This window comes from Corvus hawaiiensis, chromosome 3 (genome assembly GCF_020740725.1).
Source record: "Corvus hawaiiensis isolate bCorHaw1 chromosome 3, bCorHaw1.pri.cur, whole genome shotgun sequence".
Lineage (NCBI taxonomy): Eukaryota > Metazoa > Chordata > Aves > Passeriformes > Corvidae > Corvus > Corvus hawaiiensis.
The window spans coordinates 55,898,605-55,924,946 of record NC_063215.1 but is presented as its reverse complement, the minus strand read 5'-3'; the positions used below and the strand labels follow the sequence as shown (position 1 = coordinate 55,924,946).

Here is a 26,342-nt window from a genome sequence, read left to right as displayed (position 1 = left end):
ACATCTGGAAAAGTGAACTTATTTACATGCATTTTCTTAGCAGTCAGTCCATCAGCTCTAGTTTTTAATGAAGCATTTTGTTTTCTTCTGGCAGAACTATTTATTTGTGTTAGAAACATGCATAATTTCCAGGAAAAGATTCTTGCAGCCACCTGTAGATGCTTCATGAATGACTGATCTACACAGATGCCATAGGTAAAAGGAAAAACAATTTGAATTGTAAATTGAAGCTTGCAGACTACTAAATCTTGCTGTATGCTACTCTGGGCAGTATGTTGAAGACCCTGGAGATATTTCTTTAGCTGTCATTTGAAACAGGCACAAATAAATGAACCAAGGACAGCAAACCATTAATCACAGCTACACTATCAAGGCTAACCTACCAAAAGGAGTGACAATGTACAACTGCTGAAAAAAATAAAGACATGTAATGAAAGATTTTACTTTTATGTTTGGTACTGAGGATGGCTCACCTGAAGCAGACTTTTTCATCTCTTTTCAACTGCTTTAGGGAAACACCATCTCTCTTTTTGGGACTGCTGAGGTGGGACAGCTGCCTAGACACCGATGAAGAGCATGTGAATTTTGCTAGAAGAGATGAACTGAACAGAGCTCACAGTGAGAACAGAGAGGAACCAGATGGACCCCTGAAATTTGAGCTTAATGTTTGTCACCAGGATCCAGAATACAAGTCCCCAGCTCCCTTGCCACATGCTCAGGTCAAACTGATCACCAGCTGGGAAGCAGGATGGAATGTAACAAATGCCATTCAGGTAACCTTTTATTTCCACACTTATTCCACTCATCATTTAAAAAACTGGTCATCACTTAGCCTGCTCTATTTTACTTAGCTGTACCATCATTTTGCTTATTCTAAAAGGTTTCTATGAATTTATTACTCACATATTTGAATCTTTCTGCATAAGATTAGCACTCTGATAAAACAGAGTTCCAAAGAGAAAAATGATACATATGTCATCTGAAGTTTAAAAAGTGTTTAAATTAGGTGGAATTGAAAAGGTGGTGATTGCGCCTGTTTTGGAAGTGCCAACATTATCTTTAATAAGCATATTTGAATTCAGAGATGTTTGATAGAAATGTGAAGTAAACATCTGATAAAAAGAGGATGGTAAGAGCCAGACTGACGTCAGACATAAATTTACTGACATGTAAATTAAACTAGAAATAAATTGAAGCACGAAGCATAAGAAGTGTAATAATACTTGTCAGTGTTAAAGAAAATAGTTAGGTTGAATAGACTGAAAGCATTTGGTCCCAACATTCTGTGTGGAATTTGAGTATCTTTCCAAATCCTTAAATTTAGCATTAAGTGTTTCAGAATCTTTTTCTCACTTTTCATGATTCATTTCCTTACATAATTCTATCATTACCACTAACTTTCTGTCTGACATGGTAAGAAGAAAGCAGCATCCACAGACACATCTAGTCCCAGTAACTGTTGCTTAAACACTTTTTTATGCCACTTTAATTATAGAAAAATAATCTTTCCAGTGTCACACAAGTCTGACTATGCCGATGTACATTTGTTTACATATCCAGTTCATCCCTCAGCTCTGCAAGGGAGGAGAAAAAAGGACATATTTCTAACCCTGGTGTATTTTCAAACATGAGCACCACCACATGAGAGCCAGTGCAATAACAGGGCACAGTAGCATATCATACTCTGAAAGTGTTCAGCTGTGAATAAAAGTGTGAAGTCCTAAAATACCCCAACTGCATTCTAGTAACACATTTTATCTTCAATCTCCCTCAGCAGCATCTAGTCAGGACAGGAGTCTGGGATGAGAGCCCATTGTCTCTGTGAGTTTTGCATTTGATTTCACCAAAGCCAAGATTTCATTCTGGAAGTCAGTTTTGTCAGTATTTGCTGTACGACCTTTTGGCAAATCACATTCTCTAACCCATTGTTTTCCTTTCTGAAAAACAAAAACAATAATGCCTCTGTAAACATATCAAAGTCCCCAAAAAACACTAAATGTTGTGTACAAAATTACTGTTAATTATTAATAATATAGCTTTCAATTAAAAAATAGACTGATAATGTATTTTAACACAATCAAATATGCAGTTGTCTATTTAAAATCAGGAAAAATTCAAGCTAACTTATCCAATCAAATCAGTAGCTATGGTCTTAGTCAAAACTCTCAGCATGCTGAGTGTTAATTACCATGGCTCTCATTTGGTCAAATATTTTAGAAACTAGCATTAAAAGAGCAGTTGGCTACAGCCAACTGTATTGAGGTTTTCTCCTAAGGCAGGCTGAAGGTTGCAAAGCCTGGAAACTGCAGTTTTGCTAATAGTATAACCAAAGTGCCCTACTGACACTTTATTAAACTGTGTGCTTGTGGGACCAGGTATGTGAATCTGTGTACACATATTTGTATTATTCCTATTTCCCAATACCCGGGATTGGGAGCAAGTCATTTGGTTTAGAAACAAAGGCAGAGAGCAGAGAAAGGGAAGGGGAAAGGCAGGAGAGGAGAGAGGGGAGAATATTGAATGGGCATCTGTCAGTAGAAAATAACAGTTTGAAGAAATTTCTATGAATAGCTTTGAAAAGAAAGTCAGAGTTGTGAACAGAATGATTAAAACAATCTAAGTGTTCTTGACTGGTGAAGATAATCTTTGATAAAATGACAGTTGTTTTGCCCTACCCAGAGGAAAGGGCAGAAGTGTTTTGCATGACAATTAGAGGTAAACATTTCAGCATAATTTTTAAGTGTTCTAAACAGTTATTTCAGTGAATTCAATTAGTCTAAAAATGAAATTATTTTGCAATCCAGATTTATTATGGGAACAATTAAATCTTTGGTCTCTGAAATTAAATACAAGGGTTTTCTCACAGTGTTTTAAATATGAGTCTTTTCAAACAAACAAGAAGAGATTTTTATTTTGTTCTTAACTTGAACTGAAAAAATATGCACTTTTGGTGCTGATACTGTATGTGCAAATGATTGCTTCAGACATTTAAGTTTCCAGGGAAACATGTTTCGTATTTCAGCACTGCACAGGCAAATCAAAACCTGTTTTCAGTTAATCTGGGTAAGGACAGAGACCATAAAGCTGAGTTAATTCAAATGGGAAAATGTACTGCATCATCTGGCAGAGTGATGCAAGTTGCATTTGTTTGTATGTAGCAGTAAAAGGCCAAAATTATTTGTAATGACTTGTACACTAGTGCTGGATAGATAAGCAAAGCAGTAGTCACAAAGAAGAAGGTAGTTAAATTCCAATGGTACAGTATTTCACAGCAGAACCAAAGGACAATAAAGATTATTTGCCAGTCACATGTAGTAGGATTTTTGCAAAGACTATGGAGAAAGCCAAACTAAAAGAAAAAGGCATTCAGTCTATAGTGTCATGAAGGGGCACAAGACAATGAAGAAAAACCAAGCGAGAAAGAGAAGTGAAATAATGGAAAGAAGTGAAAAAATGTTAATCTTACCTATAATTTATACCTGTGTACTTTATAAATGTAATTTATACCATTGTGAGTTGATCTCCACTTAGATCTCAGGAGGGCCTAACAGTGAAAAAGATCAACCGCTTTACCAGAAAGCTTCAAGTGTCTTCCAGTACTATGATGCCTGAACAATCTTTAAAATACAGGCTAATATAATTGCACAACTTTTCTCAGAATGTTTGGTAAAACATGATGTATCAAATCTGGCTGGAAAGCAGCCCAACAGAAAAGGACCTGGGGATGCTGGTCAACAGCAGCGGAACATGAGCCAGCTTGTGCCCAGGTGGCCAAGAAGGCCAATGGAATCCTGGTCTGTATCAGCAATAGTGTGGCCAGCAGGACCAGGGCAGTGACTGTCCCTCTGTACTCAGCACTGGGAGGCCACACCTCAACTCCTGTGTTCATTTTTGGGCCCCTCAGTACAAGACAGACATTGAGGTGCTGGAGCATGTCCAGAGAAGGGCAACAGAGCTGGAGAAAGGTCTGGAGCACAAGTCCTATGAGGAGCAGCTGAGGGAGCTGGGGCTGTTTAGCCTGGAGAAAAGGAGGCTCAAAGGAGACCTTACGACTTTCTACAATTACGTGAAAGTAAGTCGTAGCCTTGCAGGGGTCGGTCTCTTCACCCAGGCAACCAGTGACAGAATGCAAGGACATAGCTTCAAGCTGTGCCAGGAGAGGTTTAGCCTGAACATTAGGAATTATTTCTTCACTGAAAGGATTGATAAGCATTGGAACAGACTGCCTAAGGAGGTGATGCAATGACTATCCCTGGAGGTGTTCAAGAAATGACTTGCCGCAGAACTTAGTGACATGGTCTTGTTGACAGGGTGGTGATGATCTTAGAGGTGTTTTCCAACTAAAATGATTCTGTGAAATCCAACTACACATTCTCTTTGATTCAATGCATCTAATACCTAATGTTGCCAACGTTCATATCCTTACTTTTGCAAAAAATTAGGTTGTACAAAGATTAGAAATACCTGCAGCAATGGAAATTTTCTTGTTCCATGATCAGAGTAACACAATATGGTGCTTGACTACTGTCAGTGCTTCCAGGAATAACAATAATGAAATTAGTATTATTAATCATTACTTTTCAATGTATCAATAATAAATTAGCAATTATTTCTGTAGAAATCATAACTATTCTCATTATATTTATATTCTGTGTATTATACATGAGTTTAGAAAAGACTCAAGACTTCAATAATCATAATTTTAAAACCTGAATATCCGTATTCCTTTCACTGCATGCCTTTATGACCATATTTCTGTACTGAGTTCCAGTTTTAACTTAGGTAACTGCAACTCCTAAATGCTTAACTGGAAAACACACTGATGCTGAGGAACAGAATTAGCAGACATGCCTCCAAAGTATAGAGGCAAACATCTGAGGAGTGTCTAAAAACCCCTCTCTTTAAGCTTTACTGACACAAAATGTAAGCATTTTCCAAATATAAATATTTACATGCTTGTAGTCTTAGAAAACAGATCATTAGATGTGTAATGATATAAATCCTCTCATCCTGAACCTTAAATAATTTAGTCATGTTTGGCTAAATAGCCACTTGGATTTTAACTCCAGCACTTGATCTAAAGCATTTATTTTCCAGACGCAAGAACAAGGATCAATCCTTTCTTGAGCACAGAGCAGTAATTTCCTTGAATTATATGTTATATATTGAAGCTGAAGGCATATGCATTGAAGCTAAAGTCATACTCTGAACTAAATTACAGACATCTGAGAGAAACTAACTTCTGCATTTCATATCAAGATGTGGTATGGAGAATTGAAGGGAGATGCCCAATGCTGATATCTAACCTAGGACCAGAAAGTAATTCAAGTTTCCAAATGAAATGTCAAAAAATGACAGCACAAAGTAAAATTCCAAGATAGTAGGACTATTGTGGTGCCCATAAAAATTCCACATAGTGAGTATGATTTTAGCTGAAATGTGCCAGCAATACTGGCAAATTTATTTTTCCAAGGCTTGCAACCACAAACCCTTATAGCCAGAACTGCAGACCCAAAAAAAGCCCAGTGAGGGCCGTCTAAATTCTGATCTGTTTTTTCTATGATAGAATGTCACCATTATGCAACGCAATTGATAAAAGATATATTTTAGGGGAGAAGACTCTGTAACTAGTGTTTGTACCCTGGTTTTCCCTTCTGATTTTCTCTTGAGGGGACAAAAAGATTCCAGACATACGTCACTACTTTGTATAACCTTTTATTTCAGCTCAGACCCTGTGGTAGGCTTCTTTTGTGCACATATTCATATAGTACAGAGAAGGCTGCATTCAGGATATATATCTTCTCTATTCCCAATCCTACTTCTTATCACAAAAGCTTTTTATCAAAAATGTGTTATCCTGCAACAAAGAAATAACATCTAAATCAGAGAAATATCTTTATTTGACATGTAAGCATGGTGCAGCCAACTGATTTTGAGTTAACTAACTGCCATTCCCATAAATCTCATTAGACAATGTACTTTATCAGTCTGCTTTTTCCTTGGTCAGCTGCAAACACTAAAAAAAGTTATGAAGACAGAACTCCTAAACACAGAGAAGTGGCTCATCTAAAATGGTTCCAGGAATAAATATTTGGATAATTCTCATGGGATTTAAGTTGCTGTTTTGTAGGTTTTGACTTTTATGTCGTATGTCACATTATTTGGGCAATAACCAGGTGTGAGGGAGGGAGTATTGATGGATTTACGTTAACATATTCTACTGTAACTATTATGGAAACGTTAGGATGTCAAATCAGTTTCCATAGCCCCTCCATGTCAGGTTTTCCATCAAGTAGAAACTGTGATATAACATAACTAGTCCACAAAATTATTCCTTGGACATACAGATAGTCCCAACATATGGACTATTGGTTCAGAAAGCACAATACTAGCTCCTGAAGCCCAGAAAAAAGCACATGGGTTACACAAGCAACAGACCAAAGTATTGCAATTCTTTAAGCCTTCTAGGTGTTAAAATGACATATCAAAATATCTGTAGAAGTTAAAGCAGACCTTAGATCATGCTTGCCCTCACCACGTGTTCAAAATTGCTGTTCTCAACAAATGAGTTAACAAGAGTTACAGGAGGCGTCTCTCTCTGTGTGTCCTTCATAAATGATTCTAATAGCCTCAGTAGTTTGGCTACAACTGATATACTTTATTATATAATTTATTATATTGATCTAATTTAAGCTAATCAGCATATATCTCATATGAGAGGGAAACATTCTAAAATATAATACTCAAAAAACCCATGGAATTTAACATGCAACCTCAGCCTTAAATCTCAGTATCTTGATTACACTGTGTGTAAGATAGATATATTTTTAAATATTTATTCTTAACCAATACTTTATTTTATATCTTGAACAGATTTTTACCTGAGTTTTACAGACATACCTGTCTAATGTTTCATTCTTTTGATAACAGTAGCCAGAATCACTGCTGGGCCTAAAGAAATATGAATAATTCTGTTCAGAACCTCAAATTATAATCTTACATTTCAAGAAAGTATTTATTTGACACTTGATTTTTAGCAATGACAATTATCTATCATTTCCAACAACTTCAGCAGAAACTCTTCTTGCCTTGTACTTTTGAAATCTGTGTATTTCAGCATCTAAATTTCAAAGCCACCATGTCTTCTTGAGTTTACTCCTAGAAACAGCAGCTTGGTCACTGCAATGCATAGTATACTTATCCTGGGATTGATGTTCAGTTTGTCACAGTCTGGTAAAGAAAGTGCTTGAGAAAATTTGCAAGTGGCTATTTCTTGTAAGTGAGGACTTCTCATTGACTTTTCAGTTGTCATATAAGTTTGAAAATTGTTTCATCTGGAAAATCTACTACTATTAATCTTTTAGAGCAGCTATTTTATAGATGTGAGTCCTCCTACATGAAGCAGATGGTAATAGAAATTGTGTGCATGTAAAAGGACAAAAGAACTAGGAAGTAAGCATATAGTAGTATGGCAAGTAAACTGGGAGGGACCAGCTCAACTCTTCTCCTCACAGTGGTGCTTTCCACTGGTAATAACGTGAATTTTTTGCATTAATTGGAATCTGCAAGTTGCTCTAGCATGCTGCCAACAGATCTCGTTAGTAAGGACATAGAGTCATAGAATCACGGAAGATCCCGAGATGAAACGGACCCATAAGGACCCATCATTGGGTCCAATACCTTGCTCCAGCACCTGCAAGGTGCAGTGCGTGGTCCTGCCTTCAACACTGACAGAATTCCTTGGGTGGATGCACTGGAGGAGTCTGTCAGTATTTTAACCATTTTATATCTCACTCAACTTAAGTACATCTCCATCCAAGGGCTTCAAACTCTGCCATTATTCAAAGGCCAGCTACTATCAGTGGTGTTGCTAGAGCTTAATAGACAGTCTGTCAAGTGACAGAGGTATGATTTACATACTCATTTACATATATTTGCAGAAAGGGTGTGTTCATTTCCATTTCTTCCATAACACATATGAAACAAATGGTATGTGTAAGTACCTCAGAAACCTGAACATTGTGCCTCCTCCTCCTCCCAGGCCTCTTTTTATTTCATTTCACCATTAGGAAGCCTTCAAAGCACCCAGGAGATGGCCTGCTCTGGTGGTGTTAATGCCTAAAAAAAGCTCTTGCATTGGTACATAGATAACTTAGAAACATGCACACACACTACACCACTCCTTTTCTTTGCAAGACTTTTTTATAAGGAAAATCTTACCTGCATTAATACATACGGTCATGACCAGCTTCCTCTTCTCTGTACTGCTGTCCCTATCCAGGCACACAACTAATGCTGGCAGTCTCTCCTGAATGTCTGCCTCGTGCCTTCCTCCCTGAGGTCATTGCTTGCACCAGACTCAGGCTCTTGGAGCTCCTACGGACGCAGCTGATAGACGCCACATCCTTCCCCCTCGCCTTTGGGAGTGTGGGACTGAGGCAGAGTGTGTTTTCCTGGGCCCGTTCAAGTTCACATCTTATTTAGATCCTGCTGCTGCATACATAAAATATTGGTCTGTCTTTCCAGCAGTCAAGCAGTTAAACAGAGTTCCTAGTCTTTCATCCAGTGTCTGCCCACACCAGAATTCCTTCATTCCCTGTGTGAGTCCTTGTCCTTGCTACCATGCAGGCCTGTCATCTGGCATCATCTTTCAGTCAGGCCTCTTTCTAGAGACTCAGACTAGGTCCCTGTCCTGCTTATTTTTATTGTAAAACCTCACTATTACATAATCTGGTTTACCAATCCACAAGGCTAAAACTGATATGAGCACTTATAATTCCCTGTCTGGGTCACAATAACACACTTTTCCCTAACCTTTCCAAGCTCACCCCATGCATACCCACCTGGAAAGCTGATGCAGTTCCATAACTCATAAGACCACAAGCTTTTGCAAGAAAGTCTTCAACCATCAAATCAAATGTAAGCTGCTCATTTTTTCTATAATAATCTACTATTTTTCTTCCTTCATCTATTGACTTTGGTCTCTCTTTTTCCAGTTACAATTACCATTTTCAATTTGTTAAATACTTAAACAAGCATTCCTATCAACTGATATGAAGATATTCCTCTGATACTCTTAGAAATGTCCTTTTGATGAAAATTGCAGAGTTATAAGCTACATTGAAACCAGCGTTTCCTCTCTTGACTCACAGTACCTGGTATTGACTCAAGGTTTCCTTGACTCCCCTCTCCACCTGTATTTTTTTCGCGTTATCTTTCCCCTAGATATTAAATTCTTTGGAGAAGAGAGCATCTCTTTGTGCTTTGTTTGCACATTGCTTTACACAATGGGATTACATTCAAGAACTTCCAGGTGCCCCAATACTGAAAACAATTTTGAAAGTGAGTCTCAAAATGTTTCCTATTTTACAGAAACTCCTTACAAAATAATGATTGTTTAAATGTAGCCTGTGATAAATCAGTTTGACATTTGATTCAGTTTCCCCTCTTTTCTCTATAAGGAATTGATTCTCCTTGCTATTGAGACTCATTGTAGAGGCTGAGCACAAGATAAATCAGCAAAAGAATGTGATAAGAGTACCTTTAGAATATTCAGCCATTAAAATGGGCATTCCATCTTAAAATCCAGATGGCAAAGAAAGAAAATGACAGAAATATGATATCAAAGATAAATGGATAGTGGCGTTATGAAAATTTTACTCTTTGAAACAATAAATGTTGCCAAAAACAAAGTATCAACTAGTCAGCTGCTTGAAAGCAATGATCCCTTTATTCCATGGGAGAACCCAATGTGCCACGACTTGTTGCAGAACAAGGATCTCTGGCTCCCTCAGGTGAAGGGAATAGCTGATGTACTTTCCCACTATACTAAAATCAAATTAATCTACCATACTTTTTGGTGTCATCAATCCCTGCAAGCATTTTTAACAAGCTGAATTAAAACAGATGGTGTAATTTCTCCTTCTCTTTTTTAAATTCATGGTAGGTCACGTGGTATTTAAATACACTGTTATTAGGCAGCTTTGAATTTCTGTATCTGTTATATTTGGCTACTTCATTGTTGTGGTGTTACATTAGACAGTTAACTTTCAAAACAAAGCCCAAATTACCTATTATAATTATTCACCAGCTTTCTGTGACTGAGATCATTTGTATACTTGTTCCTCTCTATAGCATATGCCATTGACCAGCTATCACTACTGGAAAACATTCTTCTTAAATATGTTCTTTCTGCCCCTGTTCTTAAACTTACGAGGTATGTAACTTCAGCAAATTTACTTTAATAAACTGTATTTAGTAATATAACTCCTCCCAGGATAATATTCCTCCCAAGACAGCAAGAACAGAGTGACAGGCAGCAGAAAGTAAAATATTTTGTCAGATGGTATTCCTTTCCTGTTTTTTCTAAACTTCTTTCACTTCCATTAGCAAATTTTCGGAAGGGAGCTCATTTTTTTATGAAGTAAAAGAGTGAGCCCTAGGGTTTGTCAAGCAATAAAAGTTAACAAGCTCAGCACTTGCAAATGCATAGGAGAATTTAATGCTGAAAGTAAGGGACATCTGAATTATTATAATGTGCTGGTAGAATCAGAAAGAGTGATGTTTCTCTAGCAGGCTTTCCACATGGTAAAGTTTCTTCCACACAATCCATAGACAGTTAACCTTCAGTTTACTTCAGTGTATGTAATTCCTGACAGCAGTAGATTCACTGAAATGGTACAAGGTCTGTCTGATTGAGCAAATAGAGCTATGTGAGAAAATAAAAAGCCCTAAATACTGATTATACACAGCATTGAATATGATATATTGTAACCTAGTTTTAGCACAGTAAGCTGTATAAAACATTTTACCCCTAAAGCTAAGTAAAAGAAATTGTCTTCTATTTGTATGTCTTCTCCCTCTTCTCCCCACATACACCATGCTTCCTGGAAGGCAATGTTTCTCTGTATTCTTGGCCAGTGGCACTGGTTTTGCCATATGTACAATGCTGTGTTACTAAATAACTAACAAAAAAATGAAATTTAATATTTACTTCTTGAAAATGTAAACATATGAGTCAAAGTGAAGAAACATTCACTTCAGCTCATACACACAGGCTGCTATCCATTTCAGTTTCTCTTAGTCCATTTCTTGAATTGACACAAATAACGGCACCAGTAGATTATGTTTTGTAGTCTTTACAACAAACATTTTTTGTTGGTTTATGTTATCAGTAGCAATGGCAGTTTCAGGCCTTTTCCTTTACTCTACAATATTTCTATTCATGATGTTTTTTATTGCTGTTTCCCCCTCCAGAATCATGTTTGGTTCAGGCTAGTTCCTCCCTGATAAGCAGAGAACATTTTTCTTTTCAATTTTAAAACCCATTCTAATTTAATTATTTCAGACTAAATCTGGCTATTTCAGAAACTGTGAATTGTTCTATTGAACCTTGAAAAAAATGTGGATTGAGAATAAGAATTATAAACAATATAGACCCAATATATCTTATTTTTATAAGAAACTTGTTTCTTTTTTTTATAAGAAGTTATCTATTTTTTTCTGTTATAATGACTGTTACTGCTCTCACTTTACTGTCACTCTAGAAGTTGGCACTGAAGTTTATTCTATCTCACTACATTTTGAACCCATTCTCTTGTCTCATTGTCTACATGATTTCTGCAACTCCAAATGACATCTCCTCAGCCACCTTCCCTTGAGGGACTTGAAAATCTCCTTCTAAGCTTTAGTTGGAACCTGGAGTTTAAAATGAATTCTCCAGTCCTGCCCTTGTTGCCTTTACTTGCCTACTGATTTCTTTCACTTTGGCTGGAAAGCCAACTGCTCTCAGACAGAGCAGTTTCTTTTATACTTTTTGTTGTTGTCATCTCAGGCAAAAAATAAAATACCTGCACAAAACTGTAGGCTTCCCTCTGCTCCTTGGATGGGATTTCAGAGACTCTTTACTATCTCCTAAATTGTGAGGAGCTGCCATTCCACCCTTGAAGGTCTCCTTTCCTATTCAGAAAGGATAATCAGCTGCATAATGCATACTTTCCCTCTAGCTTTCTTCTTATTCCTGTCTTATGCTTAGTTAGGTATTTTTCATATCCAGTCATTTTTCCTCACAGCCTCTTGCCCATCATATTCTCCTACACCTTGTTTCTGCCTCATACGGTTCACAGTCTTATGTTCTAGTGTTCTGCACTTTACCTGAGGGCACTTTTTTTCCCCTCTTCCTGCCTCCCCCAGTGCAGTTACGTTCCCAAGTTATCCAGCTTCTTGTGCTTCCTTTGCTCTTCCAGGGCCTGCCATTGTCTCGTGGCCTTAGTAAAGGAATTCACTTGACTCTACAGATGACAGAGAGAGACACAGGAATCTCTGATGGAGATTCACAAAATCTAAAACAAGTGCCCTGCACTGTGGAAACAAGTAGTCATATGGTGATCCTTATTTCTATCCATCCTTTCTGGAGCTACCAGACCCCTTCCAATTCAGATATTCTGTGATTCTGTCGTTAGCTTAACTTTTTGCTGTGTTTAGGTAGGAAAAGTAAGGAATCCTGTTCCTAGTAAGAGGACATCAAAGCAAGGTAGATTTGTCATGTGTGTCTCTTCTGCTACTGTGTGCACTCATTCATTGAACATCTGTTTTAGACAGCGGTTGGGTGAGATTAGCCCAATTCATAGATGCTAAGAAGAGATAATTTCCTTGGGTACCAAAGAGAGTAAAGAAAGTAGTCACTTTAGTAACTTCAGTTACAGGCACTGAGTTTTCACCTAAAATTCATTAATTACACCTTGTGAATAAATTTCAATTTTGCTAAAAATTTGAATGTAAGAAATGAAAATTATTTAGGAGAAAGGAACAAAAATCAAATGCAGCCTTGAAATTAATTTCTCAAACATGAGATCACTACAGATTTTAGCACCAAAGTAGGAACAAAGGAGAGATTCAATAGAGCTGAGAAGTTTTCTCTGCACTATGAGAATGACTCAGGTTAAGAACAGAAAAGAAAACTCTTTTTTCAAATATACAAACTTTTACAGCAATTGCTTAGCTAACTGTTTTAATAATGAAAGAAATGCTTTTATTTCAATCCATACAGACAGTTTTTGTATGTAAAAGTTGAGAATAAACCTGAGGTCTTCATCAAGGATCAAAAATAATCAAGGTCCCCAGTTTCTTCCCTCAGTTCCTCTCCAGTGCAATTGCAGACTAAGAAAATAAATAAATAAATAAATAAATAAATAAGAAAGAGGAAAATAAAACAAAACAGACAACACAGAAAAGGAATATTACTTATTTTATAACTCCAGTCTTTTTTTTCCTTGGCCCGTAGAGGTCAAGGACCTCTACCACAGTCTGTACAACAGAATGAGAAATACCTCCACAAGTAGTAATACTTCAAGTATTTTACATCTAGAGACCTTAAAAAGATGTTTTCAATGAGCATTTTATACATTATATGCCTGGTTTCACAATGTAGAACCATATTCAATTTTTTTTTAATTTAAATGAGAGTTTACCTAACTTTGCTTTTATGATGAGTGCTCAGAGCATGCAATAAAACCCATTCACATTTCTTTTCTGACCTTTATTTTTTTCTCTTTGTTATTAATTATGCATATTTGGGAATGTTTGTCTAATCTACTTGAAATTAAGGGAATTATTCTACTTTGTTAAACATTAAGAATGATGTGGTCTTTTATGACATTATGGGACAGAGACACCTCCATTATCAGAATTCATTTGCAACCTCAACTTTATTTGTATCTGTGCATGATGAATTATCAGGCTGTAAAATCAGTTGCTGCTTCTTTTATCCTAAAGGTAGAAGCCTCCAGGGGTGCCACTGAAGTTTAAGTGAGGTTAAGAGAGGAAAAGCAGTAGAAATTTGTGTCTATACCCAGCCTAATGGTAAACCAGCATTTTTTTCTCACGTATTCCAGAGGAATAGAGTATGGTACTCTGTATCATTTTAGTGATTCCTGCAGACCAAACATAATAGCATACCACTATTTATGTCTTTCATCTAGACAATTAACTATATTCTCCCCAGGCTGTGCTCTGGGACAAATTTCCCCTTTATATGCTGAAGTCTAGGAGTCATTACAGCTTGAGTAAGAGTCCACCTAAATTTGGTGGTTAGGTCTGTACTGAGGAAAGAACAGGATAATATCTGCCAGGGGAGATATGTCACCTTTTATTCATGACAAATCCTATGCTGGTGTTCAGAAAATACAACTCAGCTTCTATAAGATGTAACCTGTCTTCCTTTTCAGCTCTCAGAGGTGCATAAGGTTTTTTTCCAATGCAAAGTTCTTTGCAGTATGGTGTTGTTTTCTTCCATTTCCCTTCAGCATTACTTGTTAAAAGTGACAAGAACTGTGGCTTGTCCCATCCAGGCAGCATTCAAGAAAAGCTCCTAATGAGCCAAATGCTTTCTCACAGCCTGAGTTTGAACTTTCTATGCACTTGAATTCTTCCTTTTGTTATGTCAGTGCACGCTCAAATAAAGTTATTTGACTCCCCACTGCTTTGCTTTGCTTGTATTCTCCCAAAGCCCCCCCTCTGCTTCCCCTCAAGCTCTTTTGGCCATACATTCATGGAACTCACTTGCATGTTGCTGTGCTGGATGTTTGGATCACTTGCCTGCCTTCAGGTGAAATCCTGGGCTATAATGAGTGAAATAGGTAAGCAGCCAGGGAGTCTATGTTGCTCACCAAAACTAACTTTCAGAATAATGTTTGTTTTAGTTTCAACTGACTTACTTTTTTTATCTCTTTTTCCTCTCTGATGCATAACACATAATAAGAACTCTCATTCTCCTATGAAAGGATGCTTTCTCCTTTGGGACCAAGCAAAAAAATGTTTTCTTAAAAGGTAATTTGCTTGGGAGATTTTCTTTGTGTGATTCAGTTCATTCTTGCAGAGAGCTCTGGATTTATGCAAACTAACATTTTCCATCAAACCATGAGGAATTAAGAATCAAGCATATTTCAGTTTGGGGACAAATATTTAAACCAATAGCAAAGCCAATGGGATCAGATTTCACATTTAGTAGCAGCAATTTTTTTTCTTTGTTTTCCCAGACATTTTCTTTCCTCTGTTCACTTTTCTTATCTTTAGGAGATTCTTAAGACTAATATATCCACTAAAAGGAGAAAAAAATCAGTGGCTTCTGTCAGTCAAATGGACAGATACATTCTGCTGTGCAGACCATGCAGCTTCTTTACCTGCTTAACTTATCACAGTATCTTCTGAGCAGTCTGTATCTGCCTTATCATCTACTTATGGTACCTGAAGGATTGACAGGTAAGCACTTCTAAAGTTTCTGTCAGTATATAAGGCAATTGAAGGCATTAATCACAGAATAAACACCTTAGTCACTGTTGTCCCTGCAGCTGAAAGAGGCTGGCACTGGCAGAGAGAAAGAATAAGAAAAATCAGGAAAAACAAGATTGCTGGGGTCTAATACAACCATCCCTGAAGTTAAAGGAAGATTTTTCACTGACATTAGAGGAGATGGATCTGCTGCTAAGGTCAGACAGGCCATAGACAATATTTGAAGTTTTCCACGGAACAGCTCATTGTATTTTTGAATTCAAACTCAGCTGAGCTGTGAACAAACTGTGAAGTGAGAGGGAAAGTAGATGAATTCTTTTCCTGAAATCTATAGAGCAGTGCCAGGAGTTTGGGTAGCCAGCCAGGGAAATGGAAATTCTTACTGCTGAGAAGTAATAGGATATAACTGATATTGCAAATACGTGATGGGATGATCTATGCACCTGGAATTTAAAAGTTATTAGATAAAACATGTTTACCTAAAAAGAACAGGCAAAAGAAATGAGGGTGGCACTCTATGTTAGAGAGATGATTATCTGTGTTAGAGCTATTGTCTGGAAAGAAAAATTGTACTGTTCTTGGTGACTTCAGTTTTAAAGACCTACGGTAGGTGTTCTATGCAGTATGTAGTAAAACACCATTGAAGTTTCTAAAAATTACAGATGGTAATTATCTAACACAAAAAGTATTGAACCTAGCATAAGATAATTCTACTTTGAGCCTCATTACATTGGATAAAAGGGAACAAATTGGAGGATCTAATTACATTAATTATGGGAAAACAGAGTACTTCATACCTCAAAAGTGAATTTTTCAAACCTGGAGAAAATTATGAGAGATAATTCATTAGGAAGAATAAATACGGACAACCCATTGTGAAAGAAACTTTAAAGTTGCTTAACAAGAATTTATGAGATGTCCAGAAGGCACACCTCATAATTAAGAAACAGTATACCAATGTGTTAATACCCCTCCTACTTCAGGAGTTAAGTGAATGTATCAATTAAAAAATTTTTAAGTATATGTATATAGCAAAAGGGAGAAATAAAAGGTGAGAGTAATAACTATATGTTACAAACAGTAGCAAAGAGAGGAAAAAATGGATCTCCCAGTAAACAGGACAACAAGAAAACAGTTTTTAGGAATTAGTAAAAAAAGAGGCTAGGTTTAGTGTAAAAATTCAAAACAGAAATACTAACTGTGGCAAAAATTAAGTATAAATGGAAGTGTGTGTCTATCTATGTGACTATGTATGCTTGTCTGAAAGTACCAGGAAAAACAGCAGAACAAAGTTAAAAACGAGGGTCTGCATTAACTGCTACAGAGCAGCATATAAGTGATTTCATTTAAAAGGAGAGGTAGAAAAACTCACCTATAACTAAGTGTTAAGGGAACCAAGTAGAAGAAGGTATTTATAAAACATGCAGATAAGATAAACGCTTCTGTGAAAGCCAGGAATTTTGCCTAATATTTATGAGGGATGAGACAAAATAATGAGGCAAAATATCTAAAACTGCATCTGTTCCAGAAGAGTATAGGAGGTAAATCAAAAATCTGTTTGTCATCACTAATCAAGATGAACACCAGAGACATAATGAGCACTGGGCTGGTGGCATCTCTTGTCCCCCTTGGTGCACACAAATGATCCTGGCCAAGTCAGGGAGACACAGGCACCAGAATATGTGGATGTAAGTATGGGAAAAATTAACTTAGAGATTTTCTCATGTAAGAACACCTTAATCTTCTCTGAGATCACTCACTGAATTTTGCAACAGTGATTTCCTACTTTAGTAGAAGGAGGTTCTAAGACTCTTCTTAATTCTAAAAAAATAGATGCAGCTGTTCATAAGTAGTTCCTGTAGAGAACCAGGAGGACCTGCTCATAGCACAGGAGAATGTGCCATTTTGTAATTTTTCAGGATATGCATTATGCTATTCTGCATAAGACATTTAAATGTTATGTCTCAGAGTTTCTACACTGTGTGTACACACTCCATGCTCAGCATGGACATCGCTGAAAGGAAATTCATCTCAGCTCTGCTAATGGCCTATTGTAAGATAGGTGTGAATTTTAAATTGATGTGTCTAATTTTTCCAAGCTTAGACTTGGACAATTAACTATGAGATAACCTCAACTGTTATTTAAAATGGATGTTGAAATGGATCTCAATAGTATTTTGAAGGCAGAATGCCCAGCAAGTTTTCACTTGGGAGGCATAACAAAAGACACATCTGACCAGGTAATATTCTTATTCAATTACTACCACATGTGGACTCTTCAAGAGATTGTGGATATCATCCCAATATTTTAAAAACCCGATAAATCCTGACTAGTGAAACCTGGCAACAATGCTGAGAAAAAGAATGTAATTGTTGCTACAGTTTTTAATTGATAGAGAATAAAAAGCTAGAAATATAATTAGTGTCAATCATTATGTTTCTAGAGAAAGAGTTCTTACAGTCCTTATTAAACACACTTCAAATTATTCTTTTATGACATTGTAATTTAGTCAGTGAAAGATAAATAATATATTTACATTTTTAAAAGGAATTTTGACACATTAATATACAACATGCTGATTTAAAAATTAGTGCAACCACAGAGTACATCTTAAATGGATTAACAACTGCCTAAGTGACAGGTTCCAAAAAAGTAACTGTCAATGTGGACATATTGTCAAATGAATGAGTTTCTAGTAGTGTTTAGGAGGTTACCTGGTAGAATGATCAGCATCTGGTCCAGTATTATTCAATGTAGTCAACAGTGGTTTGGAAGAAGATGCAAAATCACTGATGATCACGGTGGTGACTGAGAAAGGAAGACCATGGAGGTCAAGCAAGTAGCTTCCAACAAGCAAGTAGCTTTCTTATCATGGCATGAGATTAAGGGATGTGCTATGTTTTTAAATTTATATTAATAAAGTTCCTTCTTTGTATAAATACCACAGCAACCAAGGCTTGCATCTGTTTGGGAAAATTATGTATTTCAAATAGCAACAAATGTTAAACAGCATAATTAAATATTTTGTGGAATTATACTGAAAAGCAGGGATCTTGAATTTATCTCCCTACTCTTCCAAGATGATTCATGTAGGATGCTTTCCGGTATAGTTTCTATGTCTAACCCATGTTCATGCAAGGTATCAAATGCATAGTTGGGGAAAATAGTCAAACTCAAATGAACCATTCCAGTGGAGTAACTACACTCCACTGAGTGGAGTGAGAAAGGCAATCAGAGCCAATTTGGAAGTCTGGCATATCAGCATGTATTCTGCATATAGGAGAGATGTCCTAAGGGAATAATTTTCAGTTAAATTCTTCTTCATTTCTTAATTTATTTTTCCATATGATTAAATCTTAAGGTGAGATAATTTTCTCTGTCTCTGTCTTGATTTTTAGCATTTCTTTTGACTCCATTTAATTTTATTGTCTTTTGGCATGCCTCAACTCTGGCCATGATTTGACCTTCTTTACTTTTTAATTACTTTTCAGTTTGCTTTTTTTTTTCAAAATGTCATATTTCAGGTTAAAACAACCTATGAAACAAAATATTTTGCTTGGGACTAAAAGCTTTAAAACTGAATATGAAGGAATTTTGATATCTTTCTCTGAGTGTCTGTCCATGCTCACTTTTCAATTTTTTTAAACACATTTTATTCCTTGGGGGATGCTTGTCCTGAGGTGAAGGAGTGTGATAGCCGTATGATAGCAAAAAGCCCATTTTTTTATTCAGCACTGAATCAGATGTCAGCTATTTTTAAATAAGAAGCCAGCCTTGGCGGTGTGGGAAACACACACACGTAGTTCAAAGAGTGTAGTCAAACCATCAGCAAAGTGTTTTAATGTGCAGATGTAGAATGGAATTCCTGTTCTGCTTGTTTTTTTGAAAAGCCTATTGTAGGTGGATTGGTGATTCCTGGTGACACCTGTCGTACCTGGATGCTTCTGCTTGGGAGTATTCTGACAAGGCAAACAGCTTCTAGCTGATTCCGACCTTTTCTTACCTGCCCTTTCTGCTCTTCTCCTTGCTATTTCTCCAAAGGCTGGTCACCAGCTGAGCCCTCAGTTCTTTGTCCCGCCTTGGCCCAGCTGCCCACGGCTGTCTGCTCTGGGTGTTTGACCAGGACCTCCATCCAGACACATTGACTGACACAGAACAGTGCACTTCCATCCTCAGTCTAGGGTGAAAATACCCAAGTCTTGCAAATGTCGTGGGACGCAAGGGAAGATGCAACCCCCTGGGCAAGTTTGGGCTCTCTTCTCACCCAGGGTGGATGGAGTGATGGTAAATAACACAACCACTCAAGATGCTCCATGGCAGAGGATAGTTTCAAAAACTCCACCTCCTCTGTCCCCAGATGTGTGAGTGCTTTTTCCCTGTGATATTCTATTCCATGAACAGATCACCTTAAAGCAGCAAATTTGAGCTAACACATTTGACTTTGCTCTAGAACAGTTGGAAATAAAGCCACTCAGACTAGAACACTTCCCAGACAGAATGCTGAAACTAAGAGTTATGAGGCAATTTAGGGAACAGTTCCTTTTGCTGCTCATTTTTTAACTGATGCCTCACAGCTAAGGCTGTCTGTGCCATAATTTGGACATGAGACACAGGATCAGAAGATTCAATAAACACAAGTGCTGGGACCAGGCTGGACGAAATGTGCAATGAGAAATGGTGCAAGAATTACCTGAGTCCCTTTTTCCACTAGCAAGGAACCATTGAAATTTTGTCATGCTCTATCTGCATTCTCTGTGCACTCACCTCTCATGAAAGGGGCACAAAAGGCACCTTCATCAACATCCATGAAAGGATTTCTTTAAGGAGGATGAATTTTCCACGTAAAAGTCACTTTTAGGAATAATCTAAAGTTGCTGAGCAGCTGCAAGCCAGAGAATACAGACTGGTGCCTGTTATATTACATCGACAGTAAAACAATTTATTAAAAATATCTCTTTTTTTAGCTAAATTATTTAAACTTGATAATGTTCTTGATAATTGTCCTAACAGAAAGTATTGCTTTTGGAAAGGTAAGAACTGGAGAGCAGGTACAAAATTAATTTTGAAGCCTGGAAGTTTACATTTGTTCTTTGAGTTCTGGTGACCATCAATTACAGTTTTGGTTATTTTGTAGAATTTTGTTATTACTATTCTTTTATTTTAAATAGAAAAAAAAAAGTTCCTGGAAAGGCAGAAAAAGCATTGTTCTTTCACCACAGACATAGTTACTGTATTGGCATGGTCAGTGTTTTCTCATTTCTCTCCACTAAACATGCTCTATATTCAAAAAGCTGTAAAACCAGTTATGTCCACAATGTTTGCTTTCTATTAGTAATTGAGACCTGAAGTTTACAAACTCTGGAAAAAAAGATGTCAAAGACAAAAGCTGAAAGAAATACTTAGAGTTTCTATAGAAATGTTCAATTTAGAAATTCTAAACTCTAAACTTTGGAGCAGACAACCATACATAATTTTAAGAAAAAATATATATAGGCAAAAGTGGGTTTATTTAATAAGGTCTGAATTCACAAAATGAAAAAAAAAATTCAACCCAAAAAAACCCACCTCTATCATCCTGTGGTCTGTGTTAGCTACTGAATTAAACTATTTGGTATAAACAACAGCAAGGAGATGTTAGAGGTCAGAATTACGTTATGCTCTGATTAAACTGACAATTACGCATGGAAAAGCAGACACCTGTGGGAAGGACTGTAAATGGCTGTGATAAGGTCTCTCAAAATCTTCTGCTTTGGTTTAGGCTGAGGCTGGTCGTCCTTAACAGATTGAATTCAGCAGGGGAGAAGCCATTGTGTGGGTAAGGCCTATGCTGACACTTACCTGCAGGTTAATTATACAGTGACCCTTTGGGTCAACAGATACAGTTTGAACTCCCGTTGCAGATTAGGCAGCAAAATAATACTGTGAGTATGGAACAAATGAGATAAGCTTGGTACAAACTGCAAGGAACTGAGAAAACATCATTGTTCTTATGTTAGTATGGAAGACAACTCTGTGGCTTTATCTTTTTGATTTTTTCATAGACTTGGTTTATTTGTGGTGTTTTTAAACTCAATCTGTTATGTAAATGTTCTCCAAGGATTGTTTTCATAGAAAGGAAATCAAATTCACTTCTTTAGGCAGCTATCTAACTTCCCAGTCAGTGAAAGCCATGATTAAAAATGGCATCATATCAAAAGCTGTTACATGTGTGCTACCTGCAGCCTGGCTGCAGCCAGATATCTAATCTTTTTAAGAAAGTAGACTGCTTGATGGCAAAAATGGTAGAATTTTGAACACTTATGTGAAGTTCATATACAAAATAAATGCTAATTACACTGCAAGGTAATTGGGTCATGAGACCGGTATTAGAATGGAGACATTGAGAGGAGAGATTTGGGTGACTAAGTACCACAAGCTGTGTAGTTGAATGTGCCAGCTCCTAAATGAAACGGCATCTGCGACTTATACAAAACCAATGCTGTAAATGAAGTCATGGAAAACAACCAAAAAAGATATCTGGCCAATGACTTTATTATTATTTCAGTAATAATAACTGAGCTACTTCTGTTTCAACACATAAAGGCATAGACCTTTCTAGCTGAAATATATTAGTGCATGTATTTAATTCTTTTGGCTCAAATCCAATTGAAAGCTGAAGATACCTGCTTCTAGAGTGAAGCCTGGTGAATTAGACAACATTGCTCTTTCATATGATAGGTACTCTATTTTTCTCATTGGCTTAGAGAAAAAACACTCCTCTAATTTAAGGATTTTTTTCTTTCCTGATTGATGGTCATCCCACAGTCTGCCCAAAAAGAACTGCTATTTTGTGTCTGGAAGAGGAGAAGACTACTTTTTATATGTTGATGATTATTTAGTGTTTTAAAAAATGCCTCTCTTCAGAGCCCTCTTTATGAATCACGCTTGGGAGTACTTGAATCACATGGAAGTGAGATGCTAGGTATAAGCCCTACAAAGCTGAGACAGGCACCTGATTTCTTGATGACCTCTATCAGAGATGAGCTCTTAGACTGCTTTCACAGAAACTGTCTGATAGTCATAAAACCAGAGAAAGTTCATGGAAAACACCTAAGGAAGAAGTATGCCTGAAACTCTGGTCCCCCACATGGCCTCATGGTCATGATTGTGCATGGTAAAGTCTAAGATTAAGATTTATACCATTAAACTCACCTCTTCTGTTTTGGCTCCTGAAAGTCAACAGCACTACCCACTCAGGAAGTGAGGGAAGTGTGGGTTGCCCCTTCTGTGGAGAGACCTGTTTCTGTTGGGGGTTCATAGGTTTTGCAAAGCAGATAGGGTTGCTCAGGTTTGGTTAGAAATAAAATCTAAGTGTGTGTGGTCCAAGTCAACTCCTTCTGTCAGGCCAGAATAAAAAGCATGAGCAAAAAATACTCAGATTTCATCATGTGATGGGATGCAGTAAAAATATTGAAGTGAAAATTTCTGCAGAACTAGTTGTTTTTCTGCAGGAATGTGTTTTGTTTCCTCCTTACCTTTCTTCAGTTGTCATGAATAAAAATGCCTGACCAGTGTGACTCATGTGCAAGTCCGAATTTCAGGTTTGTAACATAAAAAGAGAAATGTCATAGAAGCATCTTTCTTAAATTGGATGTTTTTATTAATAACTAATTTTCAAGGGCTGTGTTGGTTTTCTGCTGATGAAAATGAAACTACATAAAAGTGTAATTTGTCCCTTAATAGAGAGAAGAAAGAGGGAAAAAGACAAAGAAGTGCTCATAGTGTTCTGTGAAAAGTAAAATTCCTTCTTTTTTTATCAGATAAAACAAGTAAAACTGTGTTCTTTTCAAAAACTGTTTAGTGAAAAAAAAAAAGTTTTTATATGTTTTGCATGTATTTTTAAACACCTAAAGAAGTTTGCACAGTGTAGAATCTCAGCAGTGAGAACAACCATTTTAGCAGCGGACTTAGCAAGAGCAAAGGCCACATGAGGCAGAAGCTGTGGAGGAAGCACAAGCATAGTCTGATGCACTCTAATGCCATTTTCTCTCCAGAGGTCTGTTAAAAATCCTTAGACTGAAGAGAATTGTCATTACTGAATCTATCTACACTGCTGTTCTTAATTGGAGTGAAACGTGTACAGATGATGCTAGAGATGCTTAATTTTACTGATACTGAACCTGTTTCATTAATATGCATGTTGACTGAATAACTAACTATGAACCTTCTAAAATGTGCTTCTAATCACATCAGCATTAAATATTAACTAGAAAGCTGACTCTGTCATTCAGTCACATTTTCATTTTCCCAGCTTATCATTATGTGGGTGTTGATAGAAGTAGTTACTTTTGCTGGTAATTTCATTTATCATAAATAAACACATTTCTCATGGTTGTTATTTACTTAGCAGAATGGAGCAGTCCTTACACCGTGCAGCTGGGTGAAAGCAACGTTCGATGGAGGACAGGTTTGGGGTGCAACTTCTAGTAAACATTTTGCCTCAGGGATTTTGTGCTATCTCTCTCTCTTTTTCCTCTTCAGGGAATATTTGTCCTAGGATTGCCGTATGCTCTCCTCCACAGTGGATACAGTGGTCTACTTCTCATTGTCTTGGCTGCAGCATTATGCTGTTACACAGGCAAAATTCTAATTGCTTGCTTGTATGAAGAAAATGAAGATGGGCAACTGATACGAGTGAGAGACACGTACGAAGATATTGCAAATGCCTGCTGCAAAAAGTTGTCTCCCAGTCTAGGTGGCATAGTTGTCAATGTGACCCAAGTGGTGGAACTGCTCATGACATGTGTTTTGTATCTGGTTGTTAGTGGGAACTTGCTGTCTCATAGTTTTCCATATGTACCAGTGACTGAGAAAACTTGGTCTGTAATTGCATTTGTTACTCTCTTGCCTTGTGTATTTATCAGAACTCTCAAAATTGTTTCCAAACTCAGCCAGCTTTGCTCTTTGGTTCATTTTGTTATCATCCTTGTAGTGATAACTTACTGTCTCACACAAATACATCAGTGGTCCTGGGCAAAATTCAGACTCTCCCTTGAGTTTGAGGACTTCTTGGTCTCTGTAGGGGTGATCATCTTCAGTTACACTTCACAAATATTTCTTCCCACACTTGAAGGTAACATGAAAAACCCAGGGGAATTTAGATGTATGCTAAATTGGACTCACTTTTTTGCCTGTATCTTGAAAACAACCTTTGCACTGACTGCTTTCTTGACCTGGGGTGAAAAGACAAAGGAAGTTATTACTGACAACCTGCCATCATTTTTTGAAACCCTAGTGAATTTATGTCTCTTAACCAAGGCTTTTCTTTCTTACCCTTTGCCCTTTTTTGCAGCCACAGAAATTGTGTGTTCTTGTATTTCCAAAGGTAACCATTCCAATTACAAATCTCCACTACTTGCTCTGGCTGTAAGAGGCTCATTTCTCTTGTTAACTCTGTTGATGTCCATGTTCACACCACATTTTGCCCTGTTGATGGGTTTGTCAGGCAGTGTAACCGGTGCTGCTATGACTTTTCTTCTTCCTTCTCTCTTCCATTTAAAACTTAAATGGAAAAAACTGTCCTTCTTAGAGAAATGTGCAGATATCTCTGTTTTTATTTTGGGCTTCCTTTGTAGCCTTGCAGGCATAGTTTGCTCAATAAAAGGGCTGCTTGAAGTATTTGGAGGAGTGTAAAATATTTCCTGAATGACAAATAAGGATCAAATCTTATAAATGCTTTCACCCTGTTAGTCAGTATATATGAGATTTTGTCACTAGGTAGAATTAAGCATATGCTTAAATGTTTGCAGATTCAAGTCTTTAACTAGAAAATTATGTGGCTCTAAGCAATCTGGAAAATAACATTCATAGCCAAAAAGTACAAAATCAGGCCTCTTTAAAACATTGAGAAGAAAGGTGTTGGAGATGGTTTAGCATAAAAATAATTTTAAGTAATCCTACATAGTTTTAGCCATACATGACATGCACATCCTGAAATTACTACTGCAAGGGATTCCACCAATTTAGCCAGAAGGTTCATAGGGTTAGATACTGTTCAGTCTCAAAGCTATCAAAGCTAGCTTACAGGATGTAACTTGGAGAGGTCTATTATTGAAAATGGATGAAATATTATTTCACCTCATTGGCAAACTGCAATTCAACATGTGAACAGAACAAATTAGTGAATTTTGGTTTTTATGTAAGACAAATTCTACTACTTGTTTTTTAAATGAATAGGCAAAAAGAGAGCTCAGTTTAAAACAGCTTTGAAAGTGTGCTTTTATCACAACTTCAAATGGGAATACAGTCAAAGGCGCATTCTAACAGTTCAAAGTCTCGGAAAAGAGAATTTTTTCTGAAATAAGCTATAGCCAGTGACTGCAGCTTTTCTGCAAGTCTACCTCCTAAGATTCACGTCTCTGCAATGCAGCTACTCTATTGGTTGAGTGACTAGAAGTCTCGCTGGTAGCATGAAAAAGTTAACATGCAGTTCACTTTCCCTCTTAGGCAGGAAATTTCTTAGATCTGTGTATTTTATCTGATTCTATTAAAAGCTCAATGAAGTAAATCAAGTTCAATAAACAGACACAGTTAACTTCCGGTACAATTTGGTAGATCTTTAGCTTTAAAAGATATTGGATTAATAAAAAATCAGCATTGCAATGTATTTCACATTAGTGATAAAACATTATGACAAGAAGTGTCAGAGTGCTCTAATGAATACATATTATCTTATCATACTAAATCTCTGTTATAAAACATAATTAAAGTAATTAATTCAAAGAAGAAAGTGTGTGTTTTTATTATGAACAATTTCACACAACCTTGTACTGTGTCATATGGAAAAGTCTTTGTACATCAGTGTAAGACTGGGTGACAAAGAGCCCAGCACTATCTGCTTAACTGAGCTATTTTTGCTATGTAGTGTCTCAGCATTAATGCTTCTGTCCTGCGTGAGCAACAGTTGCCTCTCAAGGCTAATTTGCTGAATGATAAATAACATGCAACTAAACTAAAGGGAGGAATTCTGGAAAGCCTTGTATGTCACTCTGTTCCTTTCTTGTCTACTAATGTA

The 26,342-nt window shown here is 36.9% G+C and overlaps 1 protein-coding gene across 1 annotated transcript; it reads left to right on the top strand.

Moving 5' to 3' along the window:
• Positions 1-464: 464 nt before the first annotated feature.
• Positions 465-26,342, top strand: LOC125322348 (vesicular inhibitory amino acid transporter-like). Its single transcript, XM_048296001.1, has 2 exons — positions 465-773; positions 23,810-26,342. The coding sequence occupies exons 1-2, from the start codon at positions 465-467 to the stop codon at positions 24,959-24,961; spliced, it is 1,461 nt and encodes a 486-aa protein (XP_048151958.1). The 3' UTR covers positions 24,962-26,342.

Bases quoted from the DNA above. Each gene is read 5' to 3' on its own strand.
- LOC125322348 (XM_048296001.1), top strand. From the start codon at position 465: ATGGCTCACCTGAAGCAGACTTTTTCATCTCTTTTCAACTGCTTTAGG. The intron at 774-23,809 runs GTAACCTTTTAT...TTTCCTCTTCAG, and splicing joins ATGTAACAAATGCCATTCAG to GGAATATTTGTCCTAGGATT.